Consider the following 15,433-nt stretch of genomic DNA (forward strand, 5'->3'; position numbering starts at 1 on the left):
CGCCCCCTGCTGGCCTCACTAACACCACTTCCAACAGCAACCTTAGTTTTCCAATGTGGTCTCCCATCCAGCTACTGACCAGGCTCAGCCCTGCTTAGCTTCAGTGTGTAACCGGTCTTGTGCGGCAGGGTGATATGGCTGTGGCGTTTAACCCGTTTGTTTACAGTGCGAACGGTTTCCCAAAAAGCAACTAAAAGTACAGCATTACAGTCAGAACTTTTGTTACTTTTATTTTAGAAAATGTCCTTTGTAACGTGTGGCATCTGAAGTCACATTTTGTTTAAAATACAGAACAGACAGACACTGGTAAAACAAACAGCCGAAAAGAAAAGAAAAGCAAAGTAAATAAAGCTAACAAGCTTTTCTGACTGGTTGGATTTTTTCGTTTTTTTGACAAAATGGAATAGAAGGCGAAGGAGGGATGTAAGAGAAGAAAATATGAAACGCTATTTCAGATGAAACACAGGAGGAGGAAGAGGAGGGGGCAGAGAGGGGATAAGACACTGTATGTTAGTCAAAGAAACTATGGTTTGTTTGATGATTGGTGTTTTAAATTATCTTTATAAAGTCTAATTTAGAATGAACTCTCTCACTCTCGGGTTTTTTTCTTTAAAACATTTTGCTTTTTTTTTTTTGTTTTAATGTTTTTTTTGTTTGTTTCTTTTGTTGATCTTCCAGACCCTAGGCCCTCGGTGCATCCACCCTCGGACGACGGCGCAGAGGGGGAGAAGAGCGCTGGTTTGGACCAGCTGTGAGGCCCTTGATTCCCGTGGTGCCCTCCCCGAATGAGCCAAACCCGCCACTCAGGAGGATAAAGACGAGTCCTTCTGTGTTTGCTGTGCTTGTGAACGCTGCATCGACTTCTGGCTTTCCACATCTCTAAAATGTTTCTCAACCTGCACAGACAGACAGACAGACACAGTGAGCGATCCATAACACTTAAAAGGTGCTGTATGTAGGTTTGACAACATTCATGTTTATTAAAAATGTGCATTACATGCTGAAACGTCTGTTTTTGTTTTGGTCTTTTAACCCGTCCAATGTCACTTTAGACAATTATATTTCAGCACCTCGGGATGCCTTGTTGGAACCACCTTGCCTTGTCTTCCATATATTCAGTTAGGAAGGCTCGCAAAGCAATCAAAATGCGACCTCCGGTGGACAGTAGCAGACTCCAAAATGAGACGCAGATTCAGAGTTTAACATGAGGTGGTAATAAATTAGCAAATAATATAAATATTACCAACGTAAACATTAGGTGAGCAGGTTACATTGCAACCACGTGTCCTAACAACACGCTATGTGACAAGATTTGCAGTGATAAGCAATTTGACTGCACAAGATGAAACACGGCTGCAATTTAAATACAGCCATTCAGAAGCACAGAATAGTGCACTCACTGCACTCCAAGGAAACGGTAAGGTTTATAATTTAATTAATACATATTAAACCTCTTTAACACTATTAAATGTAGCTGCTAAATCACTGATATAAGCCGTCTTGCACTGAGTCACAGTTCTAAAGTTCAATTTCAAACGGTTTATTTTATTTTCAAGATCTGAGGTGAACTATCTGCTGCTGCTTTCAGTATATAACAATAAATGTCATGTAAAACGGCATTCAAACTCACATTAACAACTTAAACATTAAACACATTAACAAACTCAACCACATCTAAGCCAAATTAGCAGCAATAACCATCTCCAGAAGACAGTTTAATAGGTTATACGCAGAAGGACTTTTATTTTTCGGTAACCAGTTCAAGCACTTCCTGTAAATTGTTAGGCGGTTACAATATCACTAATATTATACTAATTTAGAGAGACCTCATGTGATCGATTGTTTAGCTAGGCAGTTGAAAACGTTTTATTTGTCTTTCTGCAGTTAATGCACTGTTGAAAGATGCTAAGCCAGATTGCTTGCGTTTCCGCTTATTCAAGAAAACAACTTGTTGCGTTTGATGCAACAGGCATTGTCGGTGTCAACTGTGCAGCCGAAAATTAAATATCGCAAATTAGATAAGGCTGGTCAGTTTAATTATGCTACTGTAAATAATGTTTATTCAGCAATAATTCTCCAGTACTGATAGCAGAACCGTTAATGTCAGAGATTATCAATAATTCTGTCTTTTATAATGTAGCACCGAGACCGATAACGTACCGAGTTTTGGTACCCATCCCCATTATCATTGTTTTGGAAGAAAAACAACACACACAATAATCGCACAACTCTAACGTAATTCTACTGCCTTCTTCCACTATATTTCATGATTTACTATGTAATATTGTTAGTGTGAATATTGTGATGATAATATTTCAGTAACTTTATAATACGGTTACATTAGTTAAGGTTGTTGCTCACTGAAGTCCGAATTTAGTCTCAAACATTTCTCAGTTTGTTTCTTTCTTCAATTTTATTGCTACAGTGCAAAATGGCATTGTCAAGTAGACAAACTGACCAACATTTTAATGAACATATATGCTGTATTGCACCTAACTAATAATGTGTCAGATTATTTAACGAGCAAAACGTATTAAAACAATCAGAACATCAACCAAACCTTAAATAATATAGTTATAATACCACTGCTAGGTGCCATAAACATTAACAAACACGGAGTACCATAATAATGATTAAGAATAAGAACTCTCTCGCCAAGCGTCATTAGCTATTATACATAAATGACAAGATTGCACTGCAACAAATTAGTCTTGATAATTCTTTAACAAAGAAAAGATGTGCAAAACTTGGTTTCTGAAGCTTCTGAAAGAGCCTCTCAGATGCACTCAGGTTGGGTTGGATATGTACAATATACACCAGCATTAATGTATACATGATTCTTCAGTTACCAATGCTTCCTATATTATTATTATTATTATTATTATTAAAATGACATTTTAGCCAACATATCAATATTGTTGCCTGTGTATCAATATAATATTTCCACAGAAATTATATCAATAAATTGATGTTTAGATATATTCCCTCACAGTCTGGCGCAGCCTTCGCGTGGTCGCATAGCCCTCGCTGTGGCAGACGCCAAAAATGTAACTACATGTCATAACGACGCAAAGCACAAGCTCTGTGATTGGTCGGCTTGGTATTGGTGATGAGTGTGGGCATTGCTGATAGCCACGAGCCCGATGGAGTGAAGGAGTCGGATTTCTACCTTCAAATCCATCTCGACGTGAATCAAAGTTTATCCTTTTTCCTCAACATTTCTAGTAGCAAAAACCAAAAGCACAGAACATGACAGTAACATTACGGGAATAAAGAATGGCTTATGTTTCCACTTCTGCTTGCAGGACCCTTAATCCCACTGATGATGAGAAACGTCTACTGACACGGATGAACCCCATTATGAGTAGAATGTAGAAGAGCCCTTAGCTTGGGGACTGGAATTTTTAGGTTCCAGCTTGTCCAAGAAAGGGCAAAGAAACTCTGTAACCTAATTAAGGGAGCACGAGTCATTACTTCCACTTTCTTTAGTGACCTCACTGGTTGACCTGAAGCGGATTCTTCCACTTTCGGCCAAAAGCGGGGGAATGAAGGAGTCGGATTTCTACCTTCAAATCTATCTCAAGGTGAATCAATGTTTATCTCAACATTTCTCATCACTTTTATTAGATATAATTGCTGCATTGTTGTACTGTAAGTCAGAGCAGCCTAGGAAGTCATTGCGAGTGTTTAAGCTTGCTTCTGCTGATGAAACTGCAAACTATCTTCAGTAAACTTTATTTATTTGAAACTCTGACTCCGGCTCTTCTTCATCTGACAGACTGGTCATTCTTTGGGTTAAACTGTATACCAGCCCTACAGGAGCGACTGTTTACAAGTGTCGAGCTCCAGATGGAAACTTTTGTTTTGTGTTCATCTTATGATTAATGTTGTTGCACGTCCGCCGGTTCCCACCTCTGAGTAAGCGAGTTTTAGCTACTTCTACATTAAGGTATCGTTCAGAAAAAACAAAAACACCTGCGAAGAAACTTGACATAAAAGCCTACTGCCAGCTAGCGTTTGGAAAGTGTTGGAGCAACTCAAACAGCGCGCACAAGTATAAATCCACGGCTACGTGCAAGGCAGGCACCGTGGGTCACGCCAATCACTCAACGCAGAAGTATAAACCAGCCGTAGATATGTAAAGCCACAATTTAGAATATGAACGGGTTTTATTGCACTTTTCCAACCCAGGAAGCAACATCTCACATGTAAATGACAATTTTAGAGAGATAAGAATGCATGCCACCATGATAGAGCACTTGTAGATCAAATCATGGCACTAGGGTGTGAATTTCATCAGTTTCCTTCTTTCAAGCATTGATATTTACAATAAAATCTCACACATCTGACTTAAGACAAAACCTAAAAAGACTGGTATAGATATCTTTAAACACTCCTGAAACAACAAGCGACTAAATTGCGTGATACTCACAATTTTGCGTATATGACTTAGAGCACTTCCATCTTTGCCTTTGCAGTTCTCCACCTGGTACGGTGGTGAGATTACGACGTCATCCATCACAATGATGTTCTTCTCCTGCCATTTACAGTCTTTGATGCTGGAAAACAAAGAGATCAAACAACAAACTCAAGGGGAGCACACCAGCTGAGAGCTGTATCTTTTAATGGGATTAAACAAGTATTCTCAGTAGATGCTTGTGTTCACTGAAATCACCTGGAGTTTTAATTCAATCATCATGACAGACCCCTCAATGGGGGACGAGAAGTAGAAAACAACTTCTAGACTTCAGATTTTACTGCAGTCTTCATCTCGGTTTCTTAAACTTAAGCCAAAAGTATTAACTATCTATTTATGGGTAAAAATAAGTGGGGGGAAAAACTAGAGCTGTGGAGAAAAAAATTGTTTGAAAAATCGATCACTAGTTCCTCTTGAATTGATTCTGAGCTTACTTATTAACAGCGGACGGTGCTCTGGGCTAGTATTTAGTGGCTAGATGGCACTCCGGACTAGTGTTTATTGGCTAGGCATCGCTCCGGGTTAGTGCTTAGCGGCTAGGTGGCGCTCTGGACTAGCGCTTAGCGGCTAGGTGGCGCTCCGGACTAGCGCTTAGCGGCTAGGCGGCGCACCGGGCTAGCGTTTAACGGCTAGGCGGCGCTCCGGGCTAGCGTTTAACGGCTAGGCGGCGCTCCGGGCTAGCGTTTAACGGCTAGGCGGCGCTCCGGGCCAGCGTTTAACGGCTAGGCGGCGCTCCGGGCCAGCGTTTAACGGCTACGCGGCGCTCCGGGCCAGCGTTTAACGGCTAGGCGGCGCTCCGGGCCAGCGTTTAACGGCTAGGCGGCGCTCCGTTCTAGTGTTAAACGGCTAGGCGGCACTGCAGACTAGAGTTTAACAGTTTGGTGGCACCCTAGGCTAGTGTTTAATGGCTAGAGCTTAATGGCTAGATGGTGCTCTAGGCTAGAGCTTAACAGGTGACAAACAAAACTTTCTGAAAACTCTGGCCAGGGTGAAGATTTTCAGAAACTCTGAAGTTGTCTCATGTCATGTTGGCCAATCACAAAGAGGAAAACAGCGCACATGACGACAAGGCTGGGTTCCCACCAATTCGCAGAAGACACTTTTGAGGTGAATTCCATGCGTTGAAGACAAATGTGCAGCACATTCTGTGTCCTTCATACCATGGGACGGGGGCTGTTGCTGTTGCATCCGCACTAAGCTCAGAATATATTCAAGAGAGAATTAGTGATGCATTTTGAAACTGATGCGGAGTCGATTTCTCAAACGGTTTTTCATCACAGCTCTACTTGGAACACAATTAATTGTCACTTATGATGTAAATAAACACGGCATTTCTTGCATTTAGTTTCATAAAATTTCACCAAGTCTTACGTTTTGTGTATAGTCTGGAATAACTGCTGGCCCTCAATTGACACCCCAGCACTGATTGCATAGGCTTGGGACAACTTGTCTTCCTTTTCCGTCCTTGCCCGATTGGCAAGCTGTGAAAAACAAACAAACAAACAAACAAAAATCATCAATATACAAGTCAGACAGGCATCAACTCCATCGTGTTTTATTTAGTGTTGTATTTCAGTGCATTCTAACAGTTCAGAATTCAGTGTACAGCAGAAAAGCTTGATAATGAGCATATAAACTAAAGCTCTGCATGCATTTTAATTTATGACCGATTAAATTAGTTCCACTTTTAGTTTAGAAAATTTGACAATTTGTACAGTGGTCCAAAATAAAAAAGGTCACCTTTCTTGTCAGTCCAACTCAATTTTCTTGGGTCATACTAAAGCCACTATCAATTGATGAGCAGTAGCAATTCTGTTGCTTATAATAACATTTAACGCTAGACACACAAACAGCAAATGGTTTGATCTAAACTGGTTAAAAGTGAGATCGTGAGACAATCTTTGACACTCTGAAAAGCACTGATGGAGAAAACAGAAAAAGCACTTTTCAGACAACACATCAACAATGGCCATGCATTTACTAGTAAAACCAACTGCATCCATGTAATTGTGGGCGAAATGTGGGACAAACACTGAATTTAAAGGTATTAACTTGTACTAACAGTGTAATGAAATAAGATTGCAGTATTTTAGCCATTTTTAAATGTCCTTGTATCTGTGGTTACACTCTGTAAACAGCAGTGAGTTCGGTGAACTGATGACCTTCACGGCCAATCAAAGTCATTTCTGTTGAGCATGTGAACACAATAGCAAATCAGTGCTGTTTAAGAATGTGCAGGAAATTAACGTTTTTTAAAATTCAGTATCGTTTGGTATCGAATTTCCGTATTGTGACAACACTATGTAGCACTCGCACTATCCGCTTGTTAAGTGTGAAGTCACGAGAAGCGGCTTCCAGGTCGAAACACTATCAAACAGTATGGGGAGGCTCAACAAATGACAAACATTAACAAAGCGACGTAACACTTTCAAAAATCACGATCGCAATACATACTTTGATGGCTAATATCAGACGGCTGGAAAGTGATTCAGTTTTTAATAAATGTACAAATATTGGTGTCTGTGATGCAGCAAGTCCAGAGACTGTCGTGTACTCAATGATATTTATATATAACTCACTAAAAAGTGGCAAAACTAATATTTTCTTGATATAAATGAGTAGCGGCTTGGACCCGGAAACAGTCATATTATTTCACATTAAACAGTCATAGCATTTCATACGTCACGACTTAAGCGGATATTATAAACAACAGAGCTCCAACTTTGAGCCAAATACCAAATTTCCTGACTTTCACTTAATGACTCTAAACCAAAGAAAGAAAAACAGCCACTGTTATATTGCCAACATATTTATAGTTTAAATATCATTTTGTCTGCCACTATGACAACAACAACGAATAATTTATCTCAGTTTGTCTTCCACATTTGATTGGGCCTGTCACAATATCAATATATTGCATGGACATGACCTCAATCATTTTTGTGATACAATATAGAGAGAGAATTTTGATTTTATTGCCATTTCAGCTTCTATGGCTATGTCATGGCAAAAAAAAAACCCCACATTTTATGAATACCACTTTTTTATAATTATTAAAATATTTTTAATATATATATATATATTAGCAATAAATATATATTAGCAATAAATAATACACAAGGTAAAATACATAAATAATAATAATAATGATAATGTATAATATAAAAATCTAAAACAGCTTTACTTATGATAAAAAAAATTTAATTTTGTGATGCAATATATAATCGCCCATACATAGAGCAATTCTAGCAACACATTAGCTGATTGCGCAACATCTCTATTGGAGGTGCCAGTATCAGTACGGTTAAAAAAAAAAAAAAAACTACAAGTAGTTACTGTAAATTACTTTAGGATGTTTTCATGTGGGTGTCTAACAACTGAAAATGGATCTGGTAGCAGATAATCGCAATATATACATCTATGCCTAATATCGGCCACAAAGTGATTAATTTTTAATAAATATTCAAATACTGGTGTCTGTGATGCTGCAAGTCCAGAGACTGTCGTGTACTCAATGATATTTATATATAACTCACTAAAAAGTGGCAAAACTAATATTTTCTGGATTCAAATGAGTAGCGGCTTGGACCCGGAAGCAGTCATATTATTTCACATTAAACAGTCATAGCATTTCATACGTCACGACTTAAGCGGATATTCTCATGTGTAGATTGAAAAAGTGCGTTCTTACCTTGCTAATATTCAAGGATGCTAGAGGAGGAGGAGTTTCCGTGCGGTCATTAATAATATCCACCTCTGAAACATAGGCTAAGTTAATCAAGATGACGTCACTGAGGTTGGGCTTTCCGCTGGAGGAAGGACATTCTGGGAGGAGGGTTAAGGAGAACCAAACCAACACAAAGACACGATTATTGAGATGTTTTTTACTAATATATATCTTGGTAGAGATATTAGTTTAAATGGATAGTTCATCCAAATATTCCTCATTCATTCTCTCTCATGTGGTTTTAAACCTTTGAGTTTTTCTTCTGTTTAAAAGAAAAGATATTTTGAAGAATGTTGGATGATCGATTTCCATGGTCAGATTTTTCCCTATGGAGGTCATTTGGTGCCAGCAACCAGCATTCTTCAAAATATCTTCTTTTTTATGTAAAAGTAGAAACTCAAAGATTTTTTAAGTGAAAGAACAGTAAATTATGCCAGAATTTAATTTTTTGGCTGCCCTATTAACAATTATTACAGTTACTGGCATGCCTGTATATAACACAAAGATCACTGCAGTCTCCTGTTTTGATTCAACAATCTACCACAAGGTTATTGTTGTAAGGTGGAAATGTAAAAGGCAAGCAGATAAACAACAGAGCTCCAACTTTAAGCCAAATACTAAATTTCCTGACTTTCACTTAATGACTCTAAATCAAAGAAAGAAAAACAGCCACTGTTGTGCTCAAATATTAACATATTACATACTTATAGCTTAAATATCATTTTGTCTGCCACTATGACAACAACAAAGAATAATTTACCTCAGTTTGTCTTCCACATTTGATTAGGCCTGTCACAATATCAATATAATCAATATATCCACTTATCGCATGGACATGACCTCAGTCATTTTGGTGATGCAATATATCACCCATACAAAAAGACCAATTCTAGCAACATTTTAGCAGATTGCGCAACCTCTCTATCTCTATTGGAGGTGTCCATGTCAGTATGGTTAAAAAAAACAAACAAGGACATGAGTATTTATTATAAATTACTTTAGTATATCTTCAAGTTTGTCTGACAACTGAAAATAGATCTGGTAGCAGATATCGCAGCCTCTGTTACTTTTTATTTTGCACATTTTTCTTAACATTTATTATTTATTTAGGGTATGCGTTTTCAAATTAAATTCTGATTCCAATGCCTAAATATTAAATGACTAATTAATTTCAATATTCTGAAGAATAAAATATTATGTGTTCTTGGGGGAGTGTACTTGCATTGTGTTGCTATTATATTGCCATTCTGGCACTATATAATGAGTGGCATAAAATGCTCTTAAAATTACAACAATATTGTTTATTGCAATATATTATCTCTCTCTCTCTCTCTCTCTCTCTCTCTCTCTCTCTCTATATATATATATATATATATATATATATATATATATATATATATATATATATAACAAAAAAGACATTGACAGGCATATACATTTGATAGTGGTTTTACAAACTTTAAATTTAGCTTTTCTGTCATCTATTTACAACAGTCTTTGAAGGTGTGTGACAATCCCCAAGTCACACTGTAAAACCGCAGTTTGTCAATGTCAATGATGACGCATCAAACACGGACAAAGAAGAAAACTGTGACATCATCTGACACATTCAATTACCAACATTGTGAAATTATACCTAACAGCGAACAAACACTGAAGCAGTAATACAGCATGACTCAAAAATGAAACCAGAAAAATACTTTTTGGACATTTCCCTGTGGTGGTGCTGATTGCGTTTGTGAATTTATGTGGAAATCTTCTTAACATTGAATGATCAACGGTACAAATTGCAAACTGTACCTGTACCTCTACTGTAAAACCACCAACAATCAAGAAAGAAGTATATGGTGTCATGGCTTTGCAATCAAAAAATGTCATTATAATGGAAGTCAATGGGGCAAAATCTGCCACCAACATAACAAAAGTGTAGTAAATTTGACCAGAGTAAATTGTCGATGTTTTTGAAAAATTTACAAGCATTTTCCCAAAAAATCATTCCATTTGCTGAAACAGAAGTTAAAGTTGTGGGTAAATCAACACTCAAAAATCACCCCAGAGTGGATGAAAACATCCCAACAGCACACAAGGGTTCATCACACAACCATTATCGTACTGCACTAAAGTAAGCTTTTAGATAACATCTACCCATAGACCCATCATTGGGAAACATAAAGTGCCAAAATTAGATTTAATTCCTGATATAAGGCATTCATATGATTGACAAAATTGGTTTTACATTCGCACATTCGTTAAGTGGCAACATATGACGGGGTCCCTATATTGTTTACCATGCTACTTTGAATATAAGGGCTGAAATCACATGCAAGTATGACTTCAAAACAACATTAGCACTACTTTGATAGCCATTGGCTGATAATATAATTGTCCTATTTGGAATTTGCAAAGAATACTTAATAATTATTAAGGAGAAAGTCTGAATGTGTGAATATAAACATCAACCTTTAATATTTATTGGATCATAAATGCATGACGTATTGATGGATTAAATGGATTCCACACATTTATTAAAAACCTGTTATTATTAGACTTATTAACATGGTTAAAGCTACAAATGTCTTGAAATGACCAAAGGAGTAACTCTTGTGTTACAAAGTAATGGGATACTAAAGCAGGGCTTTCCAAAACATAAAGAAAATACAGCAGGGATCTGCTGGACACAGGGTGTGTCAACACACTCACCTGGTCCCTCTTTAAAACAGCATGTCGAAGTATTTCAGCACTTCATTTTCATGCAATGAACGATACACCTGACGTTCATTAAAATCTCAGCATCTCTAAACACCCTTATCTGTACAACAAGTGTACAACTCGACAAATTACGACGTGATCTTGAAAACAGCGATATAGCTACATGCCGCGTGTAGTAGTAGTAGCATGATGGTAAATGAAAGCACCATGTAGCCGGTCCACGTTTATGTCTTACAAATTAATACTTAATAAAATATCAGCAGAACAATTTAGTAAGTGTGTAATGTGTCCTACGAGAGCTGCCATTATTGCACTGGAAAGACATTAGCTTAGCGCGCATGCTAATGCTGTCGGTCGCGAGGGCATGCTAATCGACACGCTAACCACAAACAACACTATTCCGACAGGATCACAAGTATGAATCAACATCAAATCAACTAAACATGGAAATTCCCAAGCGATAAACATGGCAGGTGGTCTCCAAACACGACACAGAGAGTGAATGAAGCAAGAATAGGCGTTGAATGAGGCCACTAGCGCACACATAAACACGCTCGCGCGGAGCTTCAGTTTGACACAGTCCTGTCGTTTAAAAACACACATCGGAAGAGTAAAGGATACTCAGAGTCAACATCTTGGACGGGTAATCGAAAGCCACCACCTCTCCCTGCAAACGCTGCCCTAAACAGGTGAGGCAAGAGACATGGCTCCCGACACTGAAATACTCCCCCGGTCCAGGAGCCGCCATCTTCTCCGCCAGGGAACCCGGAGTGCGAGCTTTACGTAAACGTACGCGACGACGCAGAGATGCACGTCAGGTGACAGGAAAGAGGAGAGCTTCATTTATTCATTAATTTTATTTCATAGATGTACAATATACAATTTTTTAATGCAAACGTCTCTTAGTCTCAACTTTATGAAGTGCATGTTGCCAAATTCAAAAAGCTATTTAAACTGTGCTATATATATATATATATATATATATATATATATATATATATATATATATATATATATATATATATATATATATATATATATATATATATATATATATATGTTTGCGTTTTAAATACGAGATAAATAAATTAAATAAACAGCTATAAAATGTTCTATTTATTCATACATTTACAATTATTTTAAATGCATTGTTTTATAAAATGACATTTAACAACACAATTTAAATAGACACAATTAAATTGGTCTATTATGTTCATTTAATTTGGTGTTTATTAATATTTTTTTCAGTTTGAACCACGACATCCATATAGAAAAAATATATTTCAGAAGTCATAGTTACAGCATAGCAATAACTTATAAATATCATATATCATAGTTATATATTGATTTATTTTCCTTTTGCTTAGTCCTTTTATTCATCAGGGGTCGCCAGAGCGGAATGAACCGCCAACTTATCCAGCATATGTTTTCCACAGTGGATGCCCTTCCATCTGCAACCCAGTACTGGGAAATACCCACACACTCTCATTCACACACATAGACTACGACCAATTTAGTTTATTCAATTCACCTATAGAACATGTGTTTGGACTGTGGGGGGAAACCAGAGCACCCGGAGGAAACTCACACCAACACGAGAACATGCGAACTCCACACAGAAATACCAACTGGCCCAGCCGGGACTCGAACCTGTGACCTTCTTGTTGTGAGGCGACAGTGCTAACCACTGAGCCACCGTGTCACCCAGAGTTATATATATTGTTATAAAAAACGGTAGAAATTGTAGAATCTAATATTAACTAAGTAAACCTATTGTAAATTGTGACTCAAATAAATATTGTCTACAGAGTAAACAGCGTCATAATTACCACCACTGCTACTAATTATTACTGTAATAATGTGTATAAAACAAGTAATTCATAAATATATTGATATAAAATTATTTAAGAAAAAGTGATAACACAAGTAAATTCAAATAGTCATTTAGAGCGTAATAAAAACCATACATATATGAATATATATATATTTACATTTGTTGTAATAAAAAACAGGGTTATTACACCAAATATAGATTTTCATAACTCCTTCAAAGATAAAACACCTGTTCAGCATTTTTTTTTCGCTCCCAGAATGTTCCCATAACCCATAACGTTTTCTGTTGGTTAGCCAGTAACCAATAAAGAGTAATAATTCAGGTCCTTTCCCAGTACTGGGTTGTGGCTGTAAAGGGCATCCATTGCGCAAAACATATGCTAGAATAGTTGACAGTTCATTCCTCTGTGGTGGCCCCTGATAAATAAGGCTCTAAGCCGAAGGAGAATGAATTAATTAATTCAGGTCCTTTCCCAGTACTGGGTTGCAGCTAGAAGGGCATCCATTGCGTAAAACATATGCTGCAATAGTTGGCGGTTCATTCCGCTGTGGTGACCCCTGATAAATAAGGCTCTAAGCCGAAGGAGAATTAATTAATTGATTCAGGTCCTTTCCCAGTACTGGGTAGCTAGAAGGGCATCTATTGCGTAAAACATATGCTGGAATAGTTGGCGGTTCATTCCGCTGTGGCGATCCCTAATAAATAAGGCACTGAGCCAAAAAGAAAATGAATGAATGAATGAATGAATAATTCAGGTTCAGTTGTTTCAATCGTCTTAATTTAAAAAACGCGTTTAGCTTAAGTTGTCCTTCTGCGGCTTCCGTATTAACGGTCGATCTGCAAAACATGACACACCTCTCTCTCTCTGTGACAGTTGACTCTTGGAGTCTGGAAGATGAAAAGAGGACTTTAATTTGATTCCTGGACTTTTATAGACCATCATAAAATGGAGAGCGTCTACCGACAGGGCGTGTGGATGGCGGAAGCTCTCCAGCAGAGAAGCAGGAGTTTGGAGGATCTGTGGCTCGTCGCTTCTCATATGGGAGACCCGAAAGCCGCGGTTCTGCTGGTTTTCCCCGTCGTGTTTTACATTCATCGCCGGACAGGCATCGCTGTGCTCTGGGTAGCAGCCTTGGCAGAGTGGCTTAATTTGGTTCTCAAATGGTATGAGTAGCTTTGCATTATGGGATGTTGGGAAGTGAAACTGAAAACAGTGTCAAGAGCAGATAATGGAAACACTTTCAGTATTAGTTAATTCTAGTGAATGTATTTACTAGTATGAACAGACAATGAACGACACATTTATTACACTGTTTATTCATTATTGTTAACGTAAGTTCATAGACAGTTGTTCATTGTTAGTTCATGTTAACTAATGTTAACAAGTATGAATTTGGACTCATTAGTAAATGATTATTAAATGCTGTACTAGTATTTTATGTAGTTATTATAAAATTATGTCTTTATTTACGTATTATTAATAACTGTTTTGTCACTAAATGTACTTTACTCTCATAATTGCTCAAGAAATATAATTCTTAAGGAGACAAATAAAGGTAAAGATTGATTGATTGATTAATTGATTGATTAATATACAGTCAGGTCAGTAGCATTCGCAGTAGCACACTTGAAATGAACTTTTATCTGCTCATTGTAATTGGGATAATGAGAAAATAACACACACCTGGCTATGAAACAGCTGAGAAGCCAACTGTCCCATTATTTTTGGTCCCTTAACAAGTGAGAGACACATATGCAAACTGTTGTAATTCCTACACCATTCACATGATTAGGATGTCAATACCCTCAAAGTAAAGCTGACAGTCTGCAGTTAAAAAGTTAATTTTAAATACATTGTGTTGGTGTATAGAGCCAAAAATGTTAGAATTGTGTCGATGTCCCAATATGGACCTGACTGTATATATTAACTTATTGTAATAATACCTTATTGTAAATTGTGACTCAAATTACTAATGTCTACAGTGTAATTCAGTGTCATAATTACCACCACCACTACTAATTATTATTGTAATAATGTATATAAAAACAAATATGTGTAATTCATAAATATATTCAAACTAAATCATTTAAGAAAAAGTGATTACACATTTCTTTTAAATTTCAAATAAAATCATGTAATTTAGAAAATATATATATTTTAAGAAATTTGTTACACCAAATATAGATTTCATAACTCCTTCAAAGTTAAAACCTTGCAAATGTGTTGTCTAAAAATTAATATAAATGTATTTAAATATCTATTTTTGTGAATTTGTTCAATAAATGAACAAATTTGTTGTTGTAAATGTGATATTTGCAAAAATTTTATTAAACAACGTTTTCGTTAAATCAATGAACGTTTTTCAACTACGAAAATTAAAGTTTAAAATAAAGTATGAGCTCAAATTAATTTAATTAAATAGGTTGTGGATCAGTATTTTTATCTTTAACTAAAACCATTCTAAAATTAGACTAAAATTAACTAAAGAAAAACAAATTTAAACTATATTTAAGCTGTTTGTTGGGGAAAAAACAAAACTGAAATACAAATTAATTTAAACTTATTAAAAACAAAATAAACAAAAGCTGATAAAAATTACAAAACACAACCAAAAAAAACTTAAAAGAGTAAATTGACAAAAAAAATCTTAAAAGAAAAAAGGCTTTTATATTAACTTTAAGTCAT

The 15,433-nt window shown here is 36.6% G+C and overlaps 2 protein-coding genes across 2 annotated transcripts in view; one reads left to right on the top strand and one right to left on the bottom strand.

The window, feature by feature from the left end:
• Window positions 1–204: 204 nt before the first annotated feature.
• lsm12b (LSM12 homolog b) lies at window positions 205–11,700 on the bottom strand. Its single transcript, XM_056469977.1, has 5 exons — window positions 11,535–11,700; window positions 8,169–8,302; window positions 5,849–5,958; window positions 4,433–4,559; window positions 205–896 (listed from the first exon to the last, which is right to left on the bottom strand). The coding sequence occupies exons 1-5, from the start codon at window positions 11,659–11,661 to the stop codon at window positions 804–806; spliced, it is 591 nt and encodes a 196-aa protein (XP_056325952.1). The 5' UTR covers window positions 11,662–11,700; the 3' UTR covers window positions 205–803.
• A 1,890-nt stretch (window positions 11,701–13,590) lies between these two features.
• The window catches only part of g6pc3 (glucose-6-phosphatase catalytic subunit 3), a 5,273-nt gene continuing 3,430 nt past the window's right edge, over window positions 13,591–15,433 (top strand). The window contains exon 1 of the mRNA XM_056469526.1: window positions 13,591–13,911. Within this exon, the coding sequence (XP_056325501.1) occupies window positions 13,694–13,911 (218 nt within the window). The 5' untranslated portion in view covers window positions 13,591–13,693. The remainder of the gene's footprint in view (window positions 13,912–15,433) is intronic.

The sequence above is a fragment of the Danio aesculapii genome, chromosome 12 (assembly GCF_903798145.1).
Source record: "Danio aesculapii chromosome 12, fDanAes4.1, whole genome shotgun sequence".
NCBI lineage: Eukaryota > Metazoa > Chordata > Actinopteri > Cypriniformes > Danionidae > Danio > Danio aesculapii.